Here is a 27,180-nt window from a genome sequence, read left to right on the forward strand (position 1 = left end):
TAGAAAACAAAATCACACTCTACATTTCAACTCAAAACTTTCTTGTTAGAAATGTAGGTGTATTATTCTGCGGTCTCTTTTAAAACACCCTGTTTTATCTGCTTGTTTAAGTGTCCTATTTTCATGTTTACTCTGAAAAACAGGACTCACAAACTAAAAATTTCTCTAAAATTACCAATTATTTCATCTTCAGCTGCCTCGTGATAGATGGTAACTTGGACTGGCAGCGTACAGGGAATCTAGATCCCAAAGAAATCTGTTTCTATGGAGTAGATGATGGTTCTGGACTCTTTCCTGGCTATAATTGTCTTGGCCGTGTGACTGAAAACACATGAAATGGGATTGTTTCTCTGTAAAAATGTTAATATATCTGAATAAGCACATCGGGCATTAATACATTTAAAATTGTAATACTAAAAGTAATAGATAAAATAAATGTGTTTCTGAATCACCATTCTTTCAGTTTTTCCTCTTTTTTCCCCCCTTTTCCCAAATAGTCACTGCTTTCTGTTTTGACAAAATTGTATATTTGTTTTACACCAAATGTGTTACCAGTTTCAGCTCAATCAGCATAGATATTGATGGTTTCTGTGAAAAGTATATGAAGTCGATAAAAAGGAATGACAGCCACATGCTGGAAAGTCTAGATTCTTCAAGAATCTAACAACAACATGTATCAAATATTGAATGATGAAAAGAATTAAATAAGAGCTACACCCATCTGTTTGATTCCAAACAAAAACACAGGTTTAATGACATAAGTGTGTAGGGAAACTGTTTATCAGTCAGTCTCAGTATGGCAAAAGAAGACTATGTTGCGTCACGTGTTGTCTCTTGGCAGCTGGGAGGGGAAATAAGAGAGCTTGCTGCTTCTCTTTATTTCCATTTTCAGCAAAACCACTTTTTTTTTTTAGAAGTTTTTCCTCAGGCTGTGTGCCTACCTCCACTAAGGATCAGGACAATTTGATTCTATTTATTGCTTAAATAGAACGTGTAACTGAAAAAAATGCAGGAAGAAAGTTTTGGATAGAAAACAGATTCTTACAGTTCACCGTTTCAAAGAGACATGAAATACAGATATGTAAATGGATTAATCAATATGTGTAGTAAATGGTACTTTCGTAGAAGGAACATTCAAAACCCAATACAACATATTAATAAAGTATGAGAAATAGAAACGGAGATTACATAATAAGCCTAAACAAAAATAGTTTCAGAAACTAAGTATTTTTTTTTAAATGTGTTAGGAATTTTCCCCCTTTCTACTTTACATTTTTGATAGCTGTTAGAATTTAATGTTTCTCTCATTCGATATCAGGATTGTGCTTGAAGAGATATTCTGCCTATAAATAGAAGAGTTTCAAAGTTAAAATTAGGGACTTGAAAATAAGTGTAAAATATAACACAAAATAACAAAAGTATAGTGAATAACGTTGCTTTAAGCAAAATCACAGAAAGTATTAAATGGTTCTAAAATGTAATTTCTGGCAGATACGTCAGGGAAACCTCTTCCCGATGAATACCATCCAAAATACTACCCACCTCATTCTCCCTCTTGGTAGGAGTCACCCCGTCTCTATCAAGGGCAAGAGAAGTAAGTGAGCTATTTATGACAGTATTTGTCACTCCATGGAAAATCCTAGGGAGCACCCTAGGGCCTGGTTTCTGGACCCAGAAGAGCTTTAGAAGTTAGACAGTTAGTAGGGAAGATCTCATGCTCCTACAGCTACAGATAGTTGTCACTCATCAGTAAGCAAAAAGGTTAAAACAATTAAACATTCCTTAGCGCTTAAAGCGGCACGCAACACTGATGCTTTCATTTTAAGCTTTTCCTTGGTTAATAAAAACTCTCTTTTCATTAAATAGTGATAGCTTGTTAATAACTTTCTTAGTATGTGCAGGAAGAACAGCAGTACAGCAATAACTTCACAGCATCTGAATTCTTGTCTGAATGCAATGCTGACCCTGCTTTCAGCCAAAAGTTGAACCAGATCACTTCTTGAGGTCCTTTGCAACTGGAATTATTCTATGAATGTCTTAGAGGATTTACTCATTAATTTATCTGTGTATTGTGAAGGGAATTACTTGAAGAGTACATGTTCTGTTGTGCCTAGAGGGGTGTAAGCAGGATGGAAAGTGATGTCCCCCTTTCTGCAGACCTCTGTCCCAGCAGAATTGGTAGGGTACGTGAGATGTGCGGGGTGCACACACCGAAGAGGAACAGAGTCTGGTAGTGATTCTAGTCCTGTTACTGTTTAGCAAAACTGGATTATACCTTTACTTGATACACAGTATGAATTGATGCCATAAACTGTAGTTGCTGGGTTTTTAGTTTTTTGCAATAATTGCTGCACACCAGAATTGCAGATACTATTTGTTAATTAATTTTCATCACGACAGTGGGAGAAAAAAAAGTTAAGTCCTCGTGTTAACAGAGATTCTTTGGGTCTACGTGAATATTTTCCTTAAGCTTTTTCAAACATATGTAAGAAAAAAACGTAATCAGCTTACCAGAAAATCAACTGGATCATCTGGCCTGATCCTACAGCATTCATTTATCCCTTGCATAAGTGTTGGCATGACATTCTTCATTAAGTAATTTCGTAGTGGAATGGACTGGGCTTCCAGTAGCTCTTGTTCTTGTCTTTTCACTTCCTCCAGATGTTTATTCTACAAATAATGAACACAATCATAAAGAATAAAGTTTCTAGCACTTAACAAATAGCACTTGACTGAATTTAATAATAGTGGTGGCCTAAAGGAAAAAAAAGTGTGTTAGAAGCTGCAGACAGAACTTTAAAACTCACAACTTGGCAGGAAAAACCATGAACTGCTTATTAAATTTAGAGCACGCGGCACACTGAAGGCAAAGAATTGAACATGATGAAAACTGAAATAATCTCCTTAGTAAACTTATTTTATTTCTCTCTCTTTATATTCTGAAGTCTTCCAGTGGTTCTGTTTCCATAAGATATTTGGCAAAATCATTGGAATACACTATCATTTAAAAAATTAGTACTATTGCAAACGCAGATGGTTTCTTGAGGGTTCTTTGAACTGGACAGGAAGGAGGATATTTTTACTCAGAAGAGACACCTGACTCTAAATAACTGTAAATTGTGTTGGGTTTTTATTTGTTTGGTTTGGGTTTGGTTTCTTTGCTTTGTTTTTATTTCATTTATGTCAGTTTTCAAGGGGGGTGAGAGTTAAATAAACTAACTACAGGGAATTACATCTGTTTACACCAGATAAATCTATTCTTGAATTCAGGCTAAAACAGATACTATGATTGCACTCAAAAAGTAGGATGGGTGGGGAAAAAAAATTGCTGCAAGTTTTTCTTTCTTCCATTTAATAGCATTTAATAGCATGCATACATGCAGTAGTTTTAGCCAGAAGATGATTACTTAAAAACATTTTTATTGTCCTTTCTTCTCTCATTTTATTCATCAGTAGCCTGAGTCATAGACAGATACAGCAAGCAGATGATACTCTGAAGACTGCTTTTCTGTACCCAAGGCATAACACAAAAGCAATGTTCAGATAAAATGGATATACCAATATCTGCAAAAGGTATTTACCTTATTCACTCAATCCAGGAGTGCTATTGAATAAATCCTATAAGTGGTCTTTGGTCTCTACTCAGAGATGGCAGTTAATCTACAGTTTCAAGGGCAAATGAATAGTTGCTTAGATTTCCTGTGCATCTGCCTATTCAAAAGGTTAGACTGAAGCACACATTTTATTTAAACACTTACTTTAACTTTGAATAATGCGCAGTTTGCTCTCTTGAAAGTTAGATAGAAAGTTAGTTTGGGATTGAATATAGCTAAAAATGCGTTAACTGCCTTTAGTAATCTTTTAGACAAGTTTACAGAGAGCACAAAATGCTATTTAAGGTTGAATGAAGCTGTAAATAAGTATAGAGATAACAAAAAAAACTTACAAGTCAATATCAGAGCAATGTAAATGCTTCTTTAGAAGTGAGTAATTTCAGGATATTATTTCTGCATAGATGTGTATGGGCATTCAAATGTAAGAAAGGGATTTTTCTGTGGAATGATCAGTTTGTTTTTAAACACCTCTAGAAGAAGACAATAGAAGAACTGCCTTCTGGTGAAACAACCTGAGTTTGGGTGTGAGCGAGAACATTCTTAATAGTATGCACTTCAGGTTATTTACCTAAAATATCCTTAGGTGTAGCAAAGTAAAAAAGGAAAAAGCATCATGTGCAAATCCTGTGAGGTCAGGTAGCCTAAATACCAAGTACTTATTAAAGTATTAGGAACCAAAAAGCATCCTTCAGACTGCATCAGGTAGTCCTCACTGAACTGAGGACTCAGCTCTCAAAGGTGTTTCTCTTGCAGGCTCAGAAACCTTTCTGCAATACAGACTGGAATATTAATCAGTGTTGAGTTAAAAATCTTGTTTGAAAAGCATAATTAAGACTTGGTCAGCTGCTTAGAAGTGAGCAAAATGCATAAGTCCTAGAAGACTGCTTCTGGAAAAACACCGTTGCTTATAGTAGATGTTTATAAATGGTAAAATAAAAGAGTCTGTCACAGCAACAAGAACAGTATCATAAAAGTATTTTAAAAACATGCTGATACCAACATGCAAAAAAAATGCTATGTCTGTAATCAGAAATAGACTATATTTTTTAGGTTGGGCATCAAAATGCACTGTGAAGATAATCTAACCCATATTTAAAGTATGATAGAGAATTTATGCCACTTTCCAAGTGTATCTACTTAACGGTTTGCTGGAAGCCATCTAAAACACATAAATAATAATGGTTTCCCCAAAAATATGTATTAACCTACCCACTCTTCCCAATTTGCCATCCTTTCAGCCCTTTCCTCAGCTTCTCTACGCTCTTGTTCTGCTTTTTCTTGAGCTTCTTTGACAAGGCGTTCCTCAGCTGCTTTGCGTTCCAAAATATCCTTTTCTTCATCCGTCAAACCATAATTCCGAGGTTCCCCAATTTCTTTGATGATCTCTTTTACAATAAATCGGTTCTCAAGATCTTCAAATTTGGCTACATCTTTTAAACAATACAAGAGAGAACTTTTCACAGCTTTTGTCAATTATCAATAGACATCAGTAAATAACAGCAAGACCTAAGAATATATGGTGTTCGTGCTATTTCAATTTTCAAGTATAAGATGTTATTTTCAGTTGTTTATAAATGCCCATTTTTTTCTACGCTGAATTAAGGTTTCTACATCTGATTTTATTTACTAGTTTCAGCTAAAATAGTTTGTCCTTTTAAGATGATGTAAGGCAGAAATGTATCAAAATAATTTTAACAACTATTCTGTTTATCAGTTGCAGCTTGCCTAAGTTTTGTAACTTGAAAATGAGGTCATTCACTATCAGAAATGTTCCTGTCACCAATCCTCTGTCAACTTACCTCGATGCATAAAACCATCAGCTTTTGACCCTGTCTCCCCTGCAGGTTACACAATAGGTTGTTAGGATTTGGCAACAGACTCCAAAGTTTTCACTTACACAGATTTACAAATACACGGACCTATCTCTAGTTGAGCTCTTACTGTGTCTTATCTACAAAACAAATCTGTAGCTTCATGTAGGAGCATAGAGACTGAGCAAGACCTTCTCTTTCATTTCATTCCTTCTCCCTTTTGATTGCTGAAGGCTTCTTGTGTATTAAACTTGCAAAAAAAGAAGGAAAAGAAAAAAAAATACAGAAAAAAGAGGACTGTCGGCAGGGCTTTCTGGGCTCTGTATGCATTCAGTGTGGGGAGGCATCTGGCAGAAAGGGTATACAAGTGTGCATGGAAAAGAGGAAATGTGGGCTTTCCAGGTATCCAGAGAACACAGAGATAAAGGGCTTGTTCAGTGGTAAGGGATTGGAGAAGTAAAGGCACAGGAATAGGTAAGGAGAGAAACAGAGGAAAGGGAAAAACCAGAACAACTAGATTACAGAATTTAGATGAGAATCCAGTTGTCCCTACTCCACAGGCCTTTGCTTTATGAAGTTATTTTGAAAGGCATTGGCAAAACATGCTTCCCATTTCTTCCTAATCACTAATTCAGACAGAAGATAGCTGTCCAATGCTAACACGATTATTGCAAGAGTTTAAGTGTTTGTGATATGGACCTGAAGTCCAAACTCTGCTAATGAAGTGAGGAGAAAGCTAACATAATTCTACATGATAAAATTTCTTTTACAGCTTCTTCTTTCCAAGAAATCAGGAATTACATTCCTTTCAAAATTAAAAGAATAATACATCTTCTACGTCAAGCAGTCCATTGTTTCTGCAATTTTAGCTGCACCTGGATATAAAAAAAGCATGCAAACTACTTTTCTAGTAATTTAAAGTATTGCTAAGAACTCTTTCAGCATTGAATTTGAGGTCTCAAAAACTGAATTTTTTTCTTAGGTGGCCAAGCAAGATTACAATGTAAATATTACAGCAATCATAATTAACTGCATTTATCCTCAAAAATAAATTACCTTTTAATTAAAAAATTAGGTTAGCACTGACACGAATGGAGAGTAAAGATCACCAGGAAAGGAGTTCATAAATGAAGATCTTCAAAGGAAATTGCTGTTACAACTTTAACATGCTTTTTTGTGGATGATCTAACATGCCTGTGTCACCATCCCCAGTTTGCAGATGAGAAAAACAAGACACAAGACACAGTGAGTCACTGTAGCAAAGTAGGGTTCCCAGAATCTTGAAGCCCACTCCTTTGCACTAATCATATTTCAGACTCAGAAAAAATAATAACGATAAAAGCAATTCATAAAGCCATATGTTATGAATTTCTAAAATTAAGATGGAAGGAAGATTAATTTGAGTCAATATTTAACAAATCAAGCACAATTTTTTAACCATTTCCCCCTAAATTCCTTCAGAAGGTGACTGAGAAAGCAGTTGTCTCTGTTTAAATCTGATACTACTTAATTCTATGGATCTGATAAACCATCAGCTAGAATGGAGGCGTATTTGCAGAACTGAAGGTATCTTTGTAATCTGTCCTTACCATTTCACAACAGAACACTATAAGCTTGCATACTTTGGTGAGTAACAATCAGTGACGTGAATATAGGTAAAGAGGCAGTTTCGGAGATAAACAGAACCTAAAGACAATGCTCCTTTGAAGATGAGAATCAAGACTGTAAACTGAATGTGAAAATCATCTGGAAGTCACTGAATGCACAGTTGTGATACTTGAATAATTAAAATTAATAGGCCAGTGAGTTTCCTTTTTATAACAGGCTAGAGTTTAAAAATAATCTTTGGGAATTATTCTTAGCAGAAAACACTGCAATATTCTATCATAGAGTATACACTTTATAGTCCCCACAAAAATAAATCATGGTCTTGGACAGTGCTACTACTTGCATAACCAGAAGTGTCTAAGATAAGAATATGACTAATTGATGGCATCAGACCTTAATATTTAACATATCTTACATTTTTACTTGCTGTAGCCAAATTACCTCAATCCTAAAATGATTATACTAACACACTATTTTTTTTCCACTACTACACTTCCTAACAACACATGTATGGTATTATTCTCAAGATAATCTACATGACTGACATTAAATTAAAAAAAAAAAAGGAAATCAATTATGACTGAGGCTGTTCAACAATTAACTTCTCATAACTGATGTCAAATGGACATTCTGAATATCAGCAGTTTGATTTTAGTTGCAGGGTTTTCCCTTGTTCTTTCTTCTCTCCCCACATCCTCCCCCCAAAAACCCCACCAAAACCAAAGCATTTTTCTTAAGGATGTTGTCACCCTGATCTCACTGTTTTTGAATAATCAAATTATAGTAATCCTCTCAAGATTTCCTAGTAATCACAACTTTCTAGATAGTGTGTAGGGAAGACAAATTTTCTCATATAAAGGTATAGCACAAAACACAAGCAGTCCTAGCCTTCCCCCTTTAATCTTTAATAATTTTCTTCCATGCTTCATTGTTTACAGGTTACCCATGTATTGTCATGGCATCTGAGGATAAATCTAAAGAAAACATATAATAAATATGAGCAACTATAATATTGAAAGTCCATGAAAATATACTGTTACACAAACCTGGAAGGATGCCAGTGCAGAGGTCTAAGTCAGAAAACCTAAGTCAGAAAATTATTTTGATAATTTAGCCTACAAAAATTAACAATTAAAACCCTGCTTTGTAAAAACAGATTAACTGTATGAGAACAATTCAGAATCCTTGTGAGTATACGGGTATTTTTGCAGGTCTGTATTTAAATGCTTGTTGTATATGTATTCTGCAATGTTAATTAAAAATATTAGATATATATTATCATATTACTGTCTGATCTTCACAAGTGTTAAATTTGTAACAACAAAACCTTTTTATTCATATTTTACCTACTAATTTTATTATTTCATACCAATAAACTGAGGATGTATTTCAAGTTCGTCAAAATAGTTGAGAACAGTCTCATCTTCTGTGTTTAACTCTCGGAAGAGATTCAGGGATTGCAGGAACCGGTCCTGGGTATAATGAGTTCCAGCCACAACACTCTCTGGCAGATTTATTATTCTGTTTATAAGGAACTGATCAGATGCAGTCAAAGAAATAACAAATTCTGTGAAGAAGAACACATTATCAGTGCTTATGTGCTATTGTTTTTCTTCTTTCTTACCTATTTTCTGTTAATAATAGATTTTTAACTACAGTTGAACATAAATAGATGTGAATTGGTTATATCTTTATAGAGAATTTAATTATCAAATGCTTATACTCAACTTCTCCAAGTAGAGCAACTCAACATTATTGAGACGTGTGAAGAAACTACATATTCCAATTTCACCAAATTCTTTCTTAGCACTATCAACAAGGCTATTCTTGCAATAAACAGCACAAAAATCTTAAAAACAGCAATCCAGTGTAGCCCAAATTTTCTGAGAAAGCTATCATACAACTCATACATGTAATAAGTATAGAAGGAAAAAAATTCTTATGAATTCTGTAGCCAAAGCAGCAAGTAACACTGGAAAATTTAACAACGTTCTTGTCAAGTCATCGAAAGTCATCACCCTTTATTGTGATCTCACAAATAAAGGTGTATCTGCTGAATTAAAGTAAATTAAAAAAAAAATAAATTGAGTAGTACTTTAAAGATACTATGCCACCACATGCCATAAAAATTTAGTGTCAATGTTATTTGTAGTGCTATTGGTAGATAAAGCCATGAGAAATCTTTCAAAGATTCATAGAAACATTCCTGTCTCCTTTCTTCACTTCTGAAGTGTCATATTTTGTAGTTTCATTAGGCTGAATCTTGCAGTGTTTTATTAACAATCAATTTGTATTTATTAAATATAGCATCATATAATTTATCACAATATATTCTGATATTGCTGTTAATATCCTTACTCAATACTAGTGAAACCTGTTAATTTAACAAAGCCAGGAAGTAATTTTTCTGACATCAGAGATAAATTTGCAGAATCAAGAACAGCTCCTCCCCCCCCGAAAAAAACACCAAAAAACCCAACCACAAACCCAAGAAAACCCCTCCAAACCAACAAAAATCCTTTCTGGACCATTCTGTTCTCTAAAACAAGTTTCCTCCAAGGTTGAGAAAGTATCTTCTTAAAACTTCTTAAAACAGATCCCATGCCTGAAGTCCTTGTTACGGGAGAGAGTGTGGTACTTCTCCAGCCCATCATAATAATTCATTCCCATTTCCTTTTTTGAAATGGTGGCTAAAAGTGGGTTTGTTTATGAATAACAGAAATTATTTACTTCAGAAATCAGCAATTCATAAGTGGTTAAAAACTTTCTAGAAGCCTGCCTTTTAAATCAAACCTTTGTCCTCTTCATGGAAGTGCAAGGACTAAGGAATTTTTCAGAAAGTTTTGAATTTTCGTCACTTTCACTGAAGCCAGTAAATTATTTACTGAAACACTAAGCATTTGAGATATTCAATCTTCATAGTGTCTAACTGTACATATCTTGTAACACAAAATATGCCAAATTTATTGTTTGAACGTAATTAAAACTTCCAAAGAAATAGAGAATAGCAAAAAAAGCAGGATGAAGCTATTTCTGCATAGATGAAAACTACTCTATTTTAATTCCCAACTTCACTGATGCATTAAAATGAATTTGGTAACATCTTTCAAGATATCATACTAAAGATAAACTTATGTTTTTTTAGTATGCCAAGTTCAGAAACTCATTTTTGTTCCATTAATAGCTGCTGTAATCGCAACAAAGGCAGCCACTACTATTGTTATCAGACAACAGTTGATGGCTTTTTCACAAAAAGAAAAGAAGAATAAAAAGCCCACAAACCAAACCAAAACCTTCATTTTGATTAATTGTTCACTTTCAAATAAAAGGACAGCAGCATTACACAAATTAGATATTTATTTTATGTTAAATTAAATATGAACAGATGGAGTGATATTTTAGACTTCTCGTTGGTGGCAGCAGTATTTCAAAACTCGTCTGTTTGTTTAGAAAGAAATCTATCAAACTTACCAGGTGTGACTAATTTATTAAATTTAGGTATTTTGCTTTTAATTTCTTCTTCTTCCTCTTCACTTTCCACTAAAACAAAAGTAAGAAATGTTTAACATTTTCATTTGAAGCAACAATAACATTGTATTTGCTGAAAATGTGCCCAGTACAAACATGGGTTTGTCTATATTCAAATTATATGAATTGCTGGAAATTAATCTAACCTAGACACCAGTTTAGATAATTGAGTAAGTAATTAATGCTGCCAGCCACCACAGAATTCTGCCTTGGGACAATAATAGTTGTTTACCTGTATAGCAGAAGTAAGCACATGCATACACAATTTTAAATTGTGTCCAGTTTTAGAACTGCTGTCCTGACCCTGCCCTTTCCTCCTGCCAAGTATATTATTCTTCCAAAAACAGAGACAGGGCTCAGAACAGTGAGTAGAAATGTTTTACAGTAGTATTGTTAAAATACTTTAGTTAGGCCCAGTGAATGTCTGCTGTTCTGTATAATCAGTAAAACTGCCTGAAGAGCATCAGCTGAGCATGATCATTTATAGCCCAGCATATTAAGTTGAACAAGACTGGGGTTCTTTTTCCTTCGAACCTCATGATGTAATTTGCATATGGAGATGATTCTTGGTCTTAATTCACGGACAGTGCTTGCTCACAATTTGAAATGTATGTCGCAGATCTCCTCTGAAGTCATATGTACTTTAGCCAATCTAATATACCCACTCTAATCTGGTTCATAAAACATGTATTGGTGCACTGACTGGATCCCCTTATAAGGAGCCCTTAAATATTATGGTGAAATTCTGCCTTAGAGCTTGCTTGCGTAGAGCAGACCAACACAGAACAAGAAAGCATCCTCCATATTTGTGCATTTACTTAGTATTTTGCCAGCAAAGACAGTCTGAAAACCATCTAGTGCTTAAATTAAATAAGGTGCATTACAATCCTTTTTACATTTTAAGCATTGTTAAAACAACTTTGTTCTGTGTCCTGCACTGCAGTTATTACTCTGATGGTGCACTTCAACTGCTATGGCACTGAGAACAATAATGATAATGGCAGTGTCAGCAGCAATAAAAACCAAAGCAGCAGTACTTACAATTAAAAAGATCTTTTGCCTGGTCATAGGTCTCTGGGAACCCATCTAAAACGTATCCCTGATTACTACAAGGCATAGATTTAAGCTTATCCTTCACAAATTTAATAACATACTGATCATCTAGACGACCTAAGACACAAAGAAGGTTAATAGGTACCTAGTTTATGGAAAAGAGATATCTGAAATTATTTTACTAACATTTTAGTTCATTTATCAGAGAAACTTTTATTTAGACCCTAAAAAAAATACGTATTTTTGAGTTATTTGTATATTACATGTTTTCAGCAATCAATGGATTATAAATGTGTAGCTATAAAATAAAATTACATTTGTGTTTAAAAGGATATGAATATTAGAACCTTAAGGATACTAAACGTGAAGGTGTTTGGTTTTTTTTTTAGAATAATGCAATCAGATATTAATAGAAGCAGTAAAGAAATATTTATAGGGAAAAAAATGTGACAAAGCAATCATTTTCTATTTATAGTTTACAGTAAGACTTAAAGATAGTCTTGCAAAATAAACATGAGATAGGTTTTACAAGTTTCATTTTCAGATTAATAGATTGAGATATGAAGTTGTTTATTAACTTGGCCTACGTTGAGCCAATTTTGGGAGTAAAAAGCTTGGTTTGATATGATTTTTTGTCCTTTTGCAACCATTGACTTCAGTTTCCTGCTTTATTTTCCTTTGGCCTTTAAAAATCTTAAATATTTATAAACTATTGTAATCATAAAAGTATGCTACCATTTAAAAAGACATTATTTTAAAATTATTTAAAAGAGATACTGCCATAGATTTCATTACTGAAGCTTTTGGGTACGTTACAAGTTCATTGCTTTGCAGATACACAAGATCCAAATCAGGTAAACCTTTAGTGATAGAATGCATTTTTAAGGAGGATCAATTTATAACACATGGAAAATGTCAAAAACTACATGACTCTATGCATATATAGATGGTATAGATAATAACTAGTACTTTTCAGTAATGGCAATTTTTATTGACCTTTTTCAATCTGCAGACTTGAAAATTCTTTACATGCTTCAGTAAACACCATTTACATTTTAGAGATGGCCAAAATGAGGTATAAGGTACTTAAAAAACTCCACAACCTCATATGACAGTGGACTAATTCTTTTTCTTACTAGAATACTTTTCCTCTTTGCATATTTGCTAAAGATGTGCTTCACTTTTCACTTTATATTTTACAATTTATGTTCCCTGTTCTGAGAAGAAAACATGATGTTTTTAAAAACATCTGGCCAAGAATCTAATGCTTCTGAGTATATCGTTACTTATATAATGACTTACAGGGTAAAAAGAATTATATTAAATGAATTAAAAATATAAAGATGGAACTTCTACAATTAAAAAAGCACCACAGGATTAAAAAAAAAATGTTTTAATATATAAGGTATATAGTATATAATGTAAAACATTGTATTTGTTTTTTAAATAAGGCACATACAAATCTGCCTTTTAATAGAACGTAAATGTTCTAAAGCACAAATATACTTCTTATTTCCTACCTGAATTCTGCTCCATGTTTTCTTTTATTTCAGCTAGTAACTCTTGTGCTGCTTCTGCATTTTTACCCTCCTTCTCTTCTTCATCATCTTCTCCCTCTTCTCCCACACTGTCTTTAGACACCACGATTTTCTCCTGAAGACAAGATCAGAAATATGAATGGGCTCAGAAATTCCACAGCCAAATTTCTTTTATACTCAGACATAATAAAAGGAAAAAAACCACAAACCAGCAATTCCTTTCATATATGCTCCTAGACAGAGAGATACTGAGCAACCTTTAGCCTCTAAGAAGAGTTCAGTGAAACCCCCAGAGGTGACCAGTATGGCAAAAGATATTTCCATTCTAAAATAATGGAATTATAACTAATTTTTAAATGATGCCAAACATTTTAAAATCACAGAAATTAAAATAATAGCAACATTAGAAAACAGCAACACACCAGATTTGCTATTGTTTCAGAAATCGCATCTTTTATCTTAATGTGATGTAGCTTGTAGTGTTTGCAGAGCTCTTCAGCAATGGTGGATTTGCCAACCCCAGGAGGACCATGAATGCAAACTTTGAGAGGCTGGAAAAAAAAAGAAAGATATAACATCATTCAAACAATACAGGTGCTTTTATTTTAAAGGAACAATCTTTTTACTATAACTAATAGGAAATAACAATTATAATTAAAAATGAAAATTTATTTTAGTTTTATTCATTTATTTATTTCTTGGTGAATATCTCCTATCTCATCCACAGGCTTTGAGTAACACAGTTACGTAAATTAAATGTACAACTTCACCACTGGAGAAGAAGCATGCTTCTATTTACTAGACCCACAGACCAACCTACAGTGGCACTATTAGTATTTGAATGGTTAAAAGAGACAAAACACAACCCTATAGACAGGATGCAGTGAATTTTGGAATGAGGTGGCAGATATTCTACTATACATGTGCAATAGCTCTATTTCCCAACTCTACAGGTAGAGTTGCTCTCATCACAATGGTTATTTTGACCTCAAAAATTTCAGATCCGTCACAACCTTAAGATATTTATGACTCATCATTTCAGCCTACCTAGCTTGTGTATGAGTAAGTGTAATTCAGATTCCAATATACACTTATTAAATATATTATACAAACAACTCAAAATCATACATCATTAACTGCCTGTCTTAATTTAGTAAATCAGACAATGCAAACTCTGCAAATTTAATAGAGTAGTGACAGGGACAGAGGTCTAGCTAGCCTTCTCTCTCCTTGCCATTTCATATGTCTATACTTTGTACTGAATTTTTTGAACTACATGCATATGTTCTCAGATGCAGTAGTTTAACCCAAACACATATCTGATAATCTTTTCATAGGTATGCAGGGACTTTTCATGAACAACTTTGAACAATAGCAGTTGTGTTTTGTTTTATGCCTCTTGAACTCTTGTTCAAAGTTTGACCAAGATTTAGACATGCTGAAAAACTTTATCATACCAATCAGTACTGGAATGTATGCAAGCATTTTTCTGCACCTTTCAATAGCCTTCCGTATACGTTTGAATGCAGAAGTTCTAACCATTAAGCTAACATAGGAAACAGCAAAGTTGCTCACTACATTACACAATAGAGCAGGGTAAAATGAAAGCTACATTGCTGTTGAATATCCTAGCTCACTAAATATAATGAAGGACACAAAATAGTTGCCTAACTACTGGCTATTGTGAAAAAGCTTAAATAAAATGTACATGTATTGTGTTCTTGAAGCAAAATATACCAGGAATGCCATATATTGCATACAGAAACTAGTTCCAGAACTAGTTTCTCCATCAGCAGCTTCTCCATCAGGAAGCTTATTTGCATTTACAGGATTTTAGTTTTAGGCATAAAGGAAATAAAACTTAATTATTATTGTTTTAATTAATATTCTCTTTTCTAACTTCTTCAACTTAATTTTCAGTTTTTATGTTCACTTATTTTGCATCTATATCAGTCTTCCATGTGTTTTTACTTAAAGAAATTAAAGCTCATGTTCATATAACCATTTCTATTGAAAAAAAAAAAAGTAGCCCTTAAAAATAGTGTACACCAAACCATTACCAGTAATCCTCGACTTTGCTTGTATTCCTTGACGATTTGTTCAATGTTCTCCACCAGTCCTGTCTGAGCAACCCACTTAATGTTGAAAGTCTCTTTCAGAAACATAGATTCCATTCGCAGGTTCACAAGCAACATATCCAAATGCATTTGCTGAGGGAGCAAAGCTACATTTATTTACAGAATTAAGCTATGCATGTTAGAAGAACACTGTTAGGTTGAACTAGAGACTAGAATGGAGGCATGAGAACAGAAAGAATTAAAGCATAGGGAAAGAAGGTTTGCACACAAAGCAAAACAGACATTTTAAGCTTTCAAAAAATATAAACATTTTTATATAAAAAATAAATATATTTGTATTTGAATGTTCTTATGAACGATTAGAATACAAACCATTAACCAATTATTCTGTACAATACAAAAATTTTGTATAATGGCAGGGAATAACCTCTTCCATAAATTTATCAAGTACCATCTTAAAATTACCAGGGTTGTATTTTGTTTATTTCTCCTATGAGCAGTTTATTCCAGATAAATAGATGAATACAACATAATTTATATATGCTGTGTTCATCAGCCTTAGCAGCACTTCATTATTAACTTTTTTTTTTTTTTTTTATCATTTTGTGTAGGTTTTGTTAGAGTGCTGCAGTATGCTCAGTGCAACAGTGATATCAGTGCTTCACTGCTTTTCTAAATCAGGCTGCAACTCCTCAAAATAGTCTGTTCTATGGTCGTTAAATTTTAGTTTGTTTATTTTCTAATTTAAATTCACTTTATATATATATTTTAGGCATGTTTTAGGGTTAAATTCTGGTCAAATAAAAAAAATAAATCATATATTTCATGATATTATACTCCTAAGTTTACATCCTTTTCTTAAGTAATAAAATGAAAACAATACTAACTGTTAACTCTTTGCTCAGGAATGCATTTTCTTTTGGAATCTTCTCAATTTTTCCTGGTCCAACATTTTTACTGATACACTATCAAGAAAGAAAACAAAACAAATCAACCCACAAAAAAACACTTATCAAATCATATTCTTAGAAAAAATGGAAATACGTGCTTTAAATTTTGTGTTACACTATACCTGAAAAATCAGATTTGAAATAGACAAAGAACAGTATATTAACTTTAATGTTAGTGTTGAACACCTTTGTTTTGCTATATGATTCCTTTAGTACTTGCAATAAAAAACAAAACAAAACAAAACAAAACCCCAAACAAAACCCCAACAACAACCAACCAACCCAAAACCACAGAAAAGTGTTCCAAAGCTCTTAAATCTATGTACAACTTCCTGCTGCTCAAGATCTATTTGGAGACCTATTTTATTGCTGAGCACTTTCACTTCAGGTTCTTGAAGTATTTAATTCTGTAAACAATCAGGAACGGTTTTCAGATGAATGCCACCACCAATAACTCTGCATATAACATTTTCATTTCATCATTAGACAGAAATTGTTAGTTACTCCTACAGCTCTTAGATTAAAAACCCCACTAGATTCCATAAAATCATAAAAATTGGTAGTCAGATAAAATCTACATATATTCCAGCATTCTTCTATGATGTGAATGAGTGGACGTCTAAATGAAAGTAAGAATGGGAAAAGCATGTATGATACTCTTTCCAGATGCTCTTCTAATCTTCAACTATTTTCAGGTCAGAGACTTCCTAAACTAGAAATAGCTGCTGTATATTTAATTAACTCCCAAGGTATTTCTCTCCCATGTACCTTTCCCAGTTTTCCCCTGTGCTGGTACAGCTCCCTGCCTAGATGGCATTCTGCAGCACTCTCTGCAACACTCTCTCCACTAGCAGCTTCCTTTCTCTACAAGAATTGTTCATTACTCCTGCCCTCTCTTTCCCATTTCTAAACAATCACATGCCCATGAGAGGACCCAGCCACTTTTCTGAGAGTGCCTAGCTGCTTCTCAATAGCTTTTGGTGAAGTTCTTCTTTGAAAGCCTTTGGGAAATTCAAGTAGACTACATCAACTTGTTCACCTTTATCCACATTTGCTGGTCACATCAAAGAACTGTAGGAGGTTTCCAAAGTATTTGAAAGTACTTTTTTAGAAAGTATTTATTGAGAAAATATATTACAAAAGTCACACTGACTCTTCCCAAATAAATCATATACATCTGGGTGTCCTTTAATGCATTTAATTTTTTATAATGTCTAATAATGTACCTGGTTATTAGACAACGGTATTAGGCATATTGGTCTGTAATTCCCAAAACAGTTCAGGAAGCTCTCTTTTTACATTGGCATCACATTTATCATCCTCCAGCCTTCAAGTGCCAGGACCGCGCTAAACAGCAGGTTGTGTGCGTGAATTAGCAATTCAGAGTTATTTATTCCTTGAGTTATTTGAGACCTCTTCAGTGAATACCATAAGACTCTGGTGGTTTCTTAGTGTTCATTTTGTCAGTTCATTCTATAATCTTTTTCTAGAGTTACTTTAGTTTTTTACAGATACTCTAACAAGTTATCCACAAAAAGATCCTGAAGCAGTCAGATGCTTCCAAATAAATTCTTAGCCGTGCCAACTAATGCAAAGCATCTCTGCTATGGCCTTGTCTTCTCCAAGTGCTCTTTTTGTACCATAATCCTCAATTTGCCTTATAGAATTTCTAGCAGGTTTTTTGTTCTTTAAGTGTTCGAAAAAAGGATATTAATTTTGAGTCTTTCCTGATAGTTGATCTTCAAGTGTTTCACTTATCCTGCCAGATCTCTTGATCTTTTCTATTCTGTTTTCTTTATCTGGACAAAAGCATAACTTTTTGACGTCCGACATCTTTTCTTCAACCTACACTTTTACAATGCTAATTTTAATTTTCTCTTTCCCAAATGTTTCTTAATAAGCAGCATAAAATGGCCTTATATGGCTAATAATGCAAGTCTCAATAGCCACTACCCTTCTCCTCTAAGAACTTAATATTTTTAATGACTTTTGTGCTCATTTTTATATAATGCTCTTTCCTATGGTTGACTGTAGCTGCAAAAGTTATTTTGACCTTTGTTTTTTCTATAGGAATGTTGACTAATTGCATTATGGTCATTTATACAGAATGGCTCTTCAACTATTAACTTTTCAGTGAGACGCTGTCTATTTACCTGAACCAAAACAAAGGTTGCATCTTCTTGTGAGCTGCCTAACGCACTGGCCCATGAAACATTTTTTGACACAACCAAAAACTTGCTTGGTCCTTACATAGCATTTGCTCGATCTACATGAGCAAGTCTCATATTGTATTAGCCGACTCTCACTGTCAGTGTATAGTTCAACAGTGTCATCAAGACTATTTCTAGACTTAATTTCTAAATACTTGAAAACCGAAGATATCTTCCTACAAAATGAAGTGAAAAACATCTTAAAGACTGAGGATCCAATCACAGTACTGTGAATCCTATAACAATTCACCAGAACTTTCTTAGGTAAAATTTCTACTTAATGACAGTACTGCAAAAGCTGGTTCTGCAAATTCAGGTCCAAGTAATTTATTTTGTCCAAAGGAAAGAAGTCTCGGAGGATTTCAAAGTAATTTTCCCTGTCATTTACTACACAAGATAATTCAGGAAGACCTACGAACTTGTACTTCAGTAAAATGTATAGCTTTTAAAACCTTAAAGATATCTGAAAAAAAAAAAAAAAGAATCACATCTCTTACCTTTATTAATTCTTGAAGAGTGTGCATAGATGCATCTACTGCAAGTATATAGCGAGAATGTGGCCTGTGGTCTGCTATATTTTGTAAGACTCTAAAACATACCAAGTACAGTCAGTGCTGGTAGTTAGAAGAGCACACTGGGCTTTCATTGTTAAATATATTTCAGAAACAGTACAAAGAGTCTGTAAAATCTTGCAGAACTTTTTAGAGCATGATATTTTCATACATATTTTCCTTTATAAAGAAGCACAGCAAAATATGTTTTTTTGAAAGAAGTTCAAAGGATAAAAAGCAACATCTGTAGAAGATATTAACAGCCTACTGTGGATTCCAGGATCCATTTCCAGGTCTATGCCAGTTTAACTGGTATCACACTCTAGATTGAGCATTGCTAGTAATTTCTTAAAAGCACAGTAGTGGTGCAACAGTCAGATAAGGTTTCCAGGAGGCTTATCTATTACTAAAGAAATGGTAGTCTCTGTCTGACTTAGTAAGAAGGGCCAAAGAGTGTTCTTAAACCCACCCACGCCAATTTAAAAGGCTCAGTACTCTCCAGTAGATTTGGATTTGTTATCCAGCTTGGTATCAATTATCGTACAGGGGAATTTTTTTTTACTTACGCTGCTAAATCAAGAACATGAATAGTTGGAATAAAATTGTTTCCATCTCCAAAAACAGGTATTGCAGGAGTCTCGTTAAGCCAACCTATCTGAAAATACAAATGCAGAAGAAGTGAGGAGAAAAAGCTTACTTTTAACTAGAACTAAAAAAAGAGTATTTTTTTACTAGAATTTAAAGATCAATTTCTTCAATTATTAATGGAACTGCAGTAAAAGAAACAAGTCTGAGAAATACTGACTGGCAGCCTACAAAACCCAAGAAACTTGTTTGTTTTTTTTTTTTTTAAGGATATTCTTTGACAAATGTTATTTTGTATCGTAAATAAAAGAAATGCTTGGAAAAAAGGAGAATATAATGTTGAGAAGAAAGACTTTTTTCCTGATTCCACTGATAGGATAGACATGTTCTTAGTGTAAAGTACATATGGAGATACTGTTCAAAAACTATGGGAAAAAAACCAAATATATGCAGCCAAACATATAGAAAACACTTCCGCTGTACCTAAAACATTTCAAAGGAATCAAATAATCAGTTTGTTCACAGAAACATTAAGCTTATGATACAAAGCTACTAAAAATGCACTCAATTCCGATATGGTTTGTCCCTAGAAATTAAATGAACCTTCAAAAATAGTTGGATATCTACCTTAAAAAAGTAGTGCAAGAGTCCTTCCCCAGCTCCATATTGATGTCCTGAGGCAACAACATAAGTTGAAAATTTATGTTTGTTCTGCGAAGTAAAATCAACAAGAAAGGTTTTATAAAAATACGGTACTGCAAATGGGATAGTGGCTTACCCTGAAACTTGAGTACTTGTGTAGTAAATACACAAAGCATGTAAAACTCAGTTGAATGCAACAGCCTGTTAGTCAGCACAAGAAACATTAAAATTAGAAGACATTGCAGATAGCATAATAGCTCACACACGTAGTTTCCTTGGGTAGCACCGTGACAGAAACTGTTTGTACCCGAAGAGCAGCAGCTCCCAGGATTGGTCTGGACAGACTCCAAACATGCCCCATTGAAGAAAACATCCTGTAATTTCCATCAGGAAATTTTCCGTCAGGAAAAACCTGTCTCTTGAGAAAGCACAGGAGGTGCTATTTCTCATCTCCCTTAAGAAGAATGTAACACATAGGATTTTCTTCCGTTTACCTCGCAGTAGCCACTTGTGGAGACAAACCATGGTTTGGCACTGAGTGCTAACTTCACTGAAATACAAACCTCTGAAACAGGTTCAAGTTCTCTAAAAATACCTATTTATTGTCACAAGTCACACATATGAGAAGATACTACTTGAGATGACTTGGATATACTTCCTTTAAAAAATAATACAATTATTAGGCAAGCTCAAGTTACACACAGTGTGTGTAGGCACGGGTAAAGACCTTCAAGTTCCTGTGTAATATTCATTAAAGCCACTAGATGTCACATTCTAGCTATTACAACCAGCTCTAGGCTTTCGTTGTTTTACGTTTGGTTTTTTTTTGTTTTCTTGTAATAAAATGCTTGAAGTGAGAAACAGGTCTAAATTCAGGAACTGTGATGCCACTGAGAACAGATCTGGGAGATGAAGAGCTCCTCTGTTTGCGGCAGGCAGATGTTTCTCCAAGGATTCTGAATTTGGCAGGACCCCAGAGTGAACAGCTTCTCTCTGACAAAAGCTACACAGCCCAAATGCCTTGACACAAAAGTAAAGATAAAAAGTTGCTAGCGGTAAAAAGCAAAGACTTCTAAAAGCATAGCTCTTGCAGAATTTTAAGCAAAATATAGGTGGGAGATACACTAACTCTGAGGAGTGAAACCTTGCTTTGAGCAACAACAGCCATTAAATTGCACTCTGAACAGATAGGAAGGCTAAAAAACACTTCTGTTCTTGAGTGCAAGATCTTTACATGACACGGCTGATGAATCTCAGTATTTCCCGATGAGCTTTTTGCAGGTGAGTGGCAACACTGTCATTTCTTCCATAGATGGCACGTTCCCCAGATGCCACTGAATTTAGAAATGAGTACGAACTGCAATCCAGAAGTCTCCAGCCATCACAGGAAGCTAATGTTGATCTGCTGGGAAGAACTGATGCTTTGGAGCCTTCCTGTTCCAAACTGCTAACAGAAACTAAACATGGGCGATGATACCCATTGAAGCTGCCTCTGGAGATCTGGAGGAAACGGGCTCCTTTTGAAATGCCTGCAAGAGGTATATACTGAAAATATTCAAGTTGCTTTACCACGTACTGCTACATACTGTTCTACTGTCTTCTCAACAGACAGTCAGCCTGGCAAACATTTAGAAGGTAATGCTGTATTAATACCTTTGTTACATAGTGACTCGGTGCTTTGGACTAGTCAGAAAAATTGAGTTCATCTGGGTGTTACTGGTGGCAGAAGTTATTGTGAGGTTCGGTGAACACTGTTTACAATCTTCCCGTTTCTAACATCATAAGTATGAACGTTATTCCATAGGCTTATAGAATAACTCGATGTTAGCATAGAAAAACTAAGAACAACTTATCACTGATTTTTCAAGCTGTAAACTAAATTTTAGTGGCATTCTGTGCTATTAAGCCCATGTCAGAATAGAATATAATTTCTAGTGCTATTTTCTCAGCATGGCATAAGATATGATATTAGTGTGATATGATATACAAATGTATACTCAAATCAGAGTAAAGTTTTTTTCCCCCTCTATAATAAGCCAGATGTAAATTTCTACAATGGACACTAAATTATATTTATTATGGGAGACTGCTAGCACACAAAGAGAATGACCAAATGACACCATTATATAGTGTATTTCATTGTCTTCCAGTTCTCTTTCCTAACTTCCACAGTACGCCATCTCTAATGACAACAGCATCAATTTTCCTGAATTGTGAAGCACAATCTGAGCCACTGTTGGTATTTATTTAATAGTACCTCTTAAATACCGAGAGAGGCATCATCTGTTCTCTAATAAGATTAATCATCTAATCAGGTTGAAAGAAAGCCAAAGGAAGTGATTTTAAAAAACATATAAAGCAATAATGTTTACTCTAGCTATTCTGGGTCAGCTCTACAGCCATGATTTTAAAGTGAATTATAGGGTGGAATAAAAGTCAACAAGGCCTCTGCTCCAAGAGCACAAACTATCCAGGAACATGCTAGGTGTGGCCAGAATATATTCTAAGTATTTAAATGAGCCATAATATTTACATAGCTTGCTAATAGCTAATATCTCAGATGCTGCATCTCTTTAAAACTACACTTTCCTCTACATTCTTTACCCTCAAGTGTTTCCCCACGTAAGCCTCAGCTTTATTTTTCTCTGATACAACCAATGAAACAATATATTTTTTTAAATGGGATAAGGATGATTTACTCACTATCTAAGGAAAAAAGACAGAATTTGGCATTTGTATTATGCAGACACCTGTTTCAGAAAACTTTATAGTCTTCTCTGTGTTTGATACTTCATTAATAATTGGTGTTATCCATATTTATCAGGTTACTAAGATAATGCTCTAAGTAAGAAGACCAAACAACCTATTTTTATAAACAAGTTCCTTACATACAGTTTTCCCAAGTTTGAGAATGAGTTTCTCAGCATTTATGTGATCTATAAAGTTAGGATGAGATTTTCTTCTGCGATAATCTTCATCAGTAAAAGGAATCTCGGGATCTTCCTACAAAGGAAAATATGTGGCTGTGATATACATAAAACAGAACAACTTTTAAAGGCCTAGATGGTTAAAATAAGTTCTTAAAAATATTTTTAAAATCTGTTTTAACTTTGTCTTAACTTGAAATTCTTAAAACTTCTGATTCTGGTACTTGCAGTTCAACATCTTGAAAATTTCAATAGTTCAATTTCAATTTTCACAGCAAAAGATTTTTAACTACTTTTTATATGTTAAAAAACCATGAATTTTGATTATATATAGCATTACACAAGCTTGAAAAACTTTGACAACTGCTACAAATAACAATAATGTGCGCAATTTCTATAAGCCTAAATTTGAGAATTGCAATAGCATACTACAAAGCATCTCACATGGTTCCTGACTATGCTTAACATATAAAGATGTATCTATTTATCTGTCTATACACTGATTTAAATATGTATTTCATTAAATATGTAGTAAATGTGGGATGTTTTATGACTGAAGGACAGTGCGTATTGTGGTTACCATAGATCTTACCTCTTGTCCAAGCAGTCCCTAATGTCTGCCTTTATCATTGTACCCCAGTGCTTAAGCTTCTCTGTCCAGTGAACTAAATTTAACAATTTTGGCAGTAAGTAGTGGTTCAAGGTGAAAGGATCATGAGAAAAAACACATTTGCTGACACTAACTTTATTAGCTGTTGCTGAAGTGCGTACTGGAATACTTTCTTTAATCGCATTTAATGAATATTTTCCATTAAAAAGAAATATTCAGTTAAAGAAAAAATTATGTTTTCACATTACTTACAGGGTCAGGGGGTTTGCTTTTTGCCCAGCTCATTATTGTTGAAATAAGGATGAATAACTTTGGGGTTGCAAAATTCGCTATTTCTGTATGTAGGGCTGTTGAATGAAAGCAAAGGATGTAATTTGTTGTAAACTATTACTCAAGCTGTATTTTTGCGGTTATAAATTTCCTGTATAGACATTTATACCATAACATTCTATGTGATATGTATTTTTAAGCAAATAGTCTTTATTTGGGTTGGTATAAGATAGAGATAATAAATCAGGAAAGAAAACAAATAGACTAATAAAGGTAATAAAGAATCAAATTATTGGGAATAAACATCATCTCCATAGAGCTACATATCATAGGGAGAAAAAAAAATAAAAAAGAAACAGTCTACACTAGGAAATGATTCATCTTTATTGACTACTGAGATACTGCAAAAAAAGTGTGGGGTTTTTTTCATGATTGAAACAGAGAATCTACAGACTTCAAGTAAAGCTTCCTTATTTTAATTTAGAGCAAAATTATTAAATGTGGGCTATGTTTTTCTGAGTCCTCTAAAACTGATGATGTTACCCCACTATTTATACTATAGATAGGAAAGCATAATTTAGTTTAACTATCACATAAAGAACAATATTGCACTGTCACCATAAAAAGATTCCAGATGTCCATTAGTATTTGGATGTAACAATCAGGAGAAAGTTTCAGAAAGACTGTTAGCAGTATTTTTTTATTGGACTTCTAAGTCAAAATACACTTAAAATAATTATATAAAATATTGAAACATTATCTGAATATCACAGGAGCAAATTTTCTACCCACATCCCAATGCAAACAGATAAGATGTTGGTTGATAGTTATTTAGGGAAATAACTTCTTACACAGATATGTCATTTAAAGTGTTGGACCATTCCATGACAGCTTCTTTAGCTTATGAATGTTAGAGTGCATTCCATAGTTCCTTGCTAATTAATTGAACAATTAATGCAGCATTTCTCCATCAAGGAACCCAATTTTATATTACAGTAAACTTTGTATCCCATATAATTTCATTATACTTTTATGGTAAATCCCAGATAATTTCATTATACATTTATGGTAAATTTTTATGGCTGTATAGCAACAAATTTTCTGTTCAGTTAATAGTTATACTAACCAGAAGCAGCCCATGTTGCTTCCTCAATTTGATTTGCATCCTCAGTGATGTTATATAAAACAATCTTACACTCAAGCAAGTGACTTAGGAGCTCTTCTTGAGAAGAGACCTGGGGGGAAAAAAAGTTAGAATCTGTCATTTAAAACAAAATAAATTTAAAAAGTATCCATAATTCCTTTTCTTTGAAAGTTTAACTTACTGAGAGAATGTAGTTTCAGACACTGAGATGTTAGAATAATTCTGTTAGAATAAGACTGATACAAATAAGGTGATGAAATGTAAATTAAATGCTGAAACTTCTCATTTACAGTACACATTAGTTCAAGAAGATGCACAATTTTTAGTGTTATTTTAGGATTCATATTTTCAGTGCAATTGTGAATATCAAAGATACCTATAACTTTTATAGGTGTTTTAAGCAAGGATCAGCTGGCAGAATGGAGAAGACATAAAAAATGTCTATTTCCTTGCAAAATAACATCCTGACATTTTTGTTAGAAGCAGATTGTCTACATCACTTGCTCAAGTCCAACAAACACTTTGGGCAAGAGTAGTGATTAAGATTAAATACTGCCAGCCGTAATTTTCTGATTGAACAGCACAGCTGTATAGACATTTAAATCAAAATTTTCAAATGTTTGAAGAGGTTCCAGATAATCAATTTTAGACAGTTAGAGGCAATTTTAGTTTCAGAAAACTAAATCAAGCAATAAACAATCACATTCTTAAATAAAGCAAGCCTCCTTGAGTTAACTAAACTCTGGACATATCTTTATACAAAGATGTAGGTATTCAGAACAATTAACTGTTAGGGAAAGCTTTTATTTCAGGGAACAGTTGAGAAGAGGGACACTAAATTTGATTCCAGCACCACTACCTTTAAAATGGTGATAAAAGACAAGAGGAGACAAGAGAGATACTTGAGGTGTGTGTGTTTTACAGGAAAAAGAAAGCAGACCTGTGGATCATCATTCTCTTGTTCATAACTACTTTTTAAAAAAATCCATTTTGAGTCTGAGTTCCTTCCTTTTACTATTTACTGTCCCTAGCAGGGAGGAGACAACAGTATGCATGAAGCAAAAAGAATAAAATATATAGCTTCCAGCAGCAATAAAAGACCATTTTATTAATGCAGGTTGTTTTACATGACTTGTGGTATTTCTAATGTTGTCTAATGGCAATCTGAAATAAGACACTTACTGCATATGTTTCCTCTGCAAAATGTGGTTTAGTACTCCCTGGTTCGGAAAGGGTACCCACTACTTGGTAGACTCCCTCCTTTGGCTTACTAGAAACTTCAGCAGCTGAATTATTTTCATTTTCCTCCTCTTCTTCTTCTATGCTTTCAAGCGATGCCCCAACAACACACCTGGATAAATACTGCAATACACAAGACACACATTTGTATGCAAATTTATATTGAATACCACACAGCTCCTCATGGTCTTGGGAAGACCCCAGCACTGTTGACTCTCAGAGCTCAGAACACAGCTTTCCATGGAACAGGAAAACGTTAGGGACTCCTCAACCTCAGCTACAAAGTTTTGTCTTGACTTGTGTCCTACGCTTCAACGTCGAAGGTGTTGGTGAATCCCTAGATGCCTCTTCTCTGCAACCTGGCAGGTGTTACCTCAGGAAGATGTTCTCTCCCTCCGTAGCGATCAGCTGTTACCTCAGGTCCTTCGACCTGCTTTACCCACATCTCCGCCTCCTAACTCTCATTTTCTTTCTCCTTCCTATCTTAACCCCTTCTTGCCCCCAAGCCCTCTTCCTCAGCTGGGTGACTCCAGCTCCCCGGCCGCCTTCCTGCCCGCCCCGAACCCCTCGGCGGCCGCGGGCCAGGCGGGCGCTCCCGGCCACGAGACGGAGCAGGCGGGGGTGGGGGCGCGGCGGCGCCTCAGGCAGCAACCGCTGAGGGAGAAGCCGCGGCCCTCACCCTCACCTCGCCGATGCTGCGGCCGCAGTAGGAGTCGAGGTGGTTAAGGAAGACTCGGCAGCTCGGCGCAGGCCCCTCCGCCATCGCCACAGATGGGGACGCGTCCCGTTGCTAAGCGACGACCCGGACGGCGGCAGCTGCGC

The 27,180-nt window shown here is 34.6% G+C and overlaps 1 protein-coding gene across 1 annotated transcript; it reads right to left on the reverse strand.

Moving 5' to 3' along the window:
- Nucleotides 1-1,304: 1,304 nt before the first annotated feature.
- On the reverse strand, nucleotides 1,305-27,121 carry AK7 (adenylate kinase 7). The gene is made up of 18 exons (XM_074149032.1): nucleotides 27,044-27,121; nucleotides 26,302-26,481; nucleotides 25,102-25,210; nucleotides 23,958-24,052; nucleotides 23,061-23,171; nucleotides 20,154-20,237; nucleotides 19,508-19,596; nucleotides 18,888-18,978; nucleotides 16,118-16,195; nucleotides 15,213-15,362; nucleotides 13,575-13,703; nucleotides 13,135-13,267; nucleotides 11,603-11,731; nucleotides 10,505-10,573; nucleotides 8,403-8,600; nucleotides 4,824-5,044; nucleotides 2,512-2,670; nucleotides 1,305-1,343 (listed from the first exon to the last, which is right to left on the reverse strand). Exons 1-18 carry the CDS (start codon nucleotides 27,119-27,121, stop codon nucleotides 1,305-1,307), a joined length of 2,142 nt encoding a protein of 713 aa, XP_074005133.1.
- Nucleotides 27,122-27,180: the final 59 nt, after the last annotated feature.

This window comes from Numenius arquata, chromosome 6, assembly GCF_964106895.1.
Source record: "Numenius arquata chromosome 6, bNumArq3.hap1.1, whole genome shotgun sequence".
NCBI classification, from domain to species: domain Eukaryota; kingdom Metazoa; phylum Chordata; class Aves; order Charadriiformes; family Scolopacidae; genus Numenius; species Numenius arquata.

Bases quoted from the DNA above. Each gene is read 5' to 3' on its own strand.
- AK7 (XM_074149032.1), bottom strand. From the start codon at position 27,121: ATGGCGGAGGGGCCTGCGCCGAGCTGCCGAGTCTTCCTTAACCACCTC. The intron at 13,268-13,574 runs GTGTGTTGCTGT...TCTTGTCTTCAG, and splicing joins CTGAAACAATAGCAAATCTG to GAGAAAATCGTGGTGTCTAA. The intron at 8,601-10,504 runs GTAAGTTTGATA...TCTTCTTCACAG, and splicing joins TAATAAATTAGTCACACCTG to AATTTGTTATTTCTTTGACT.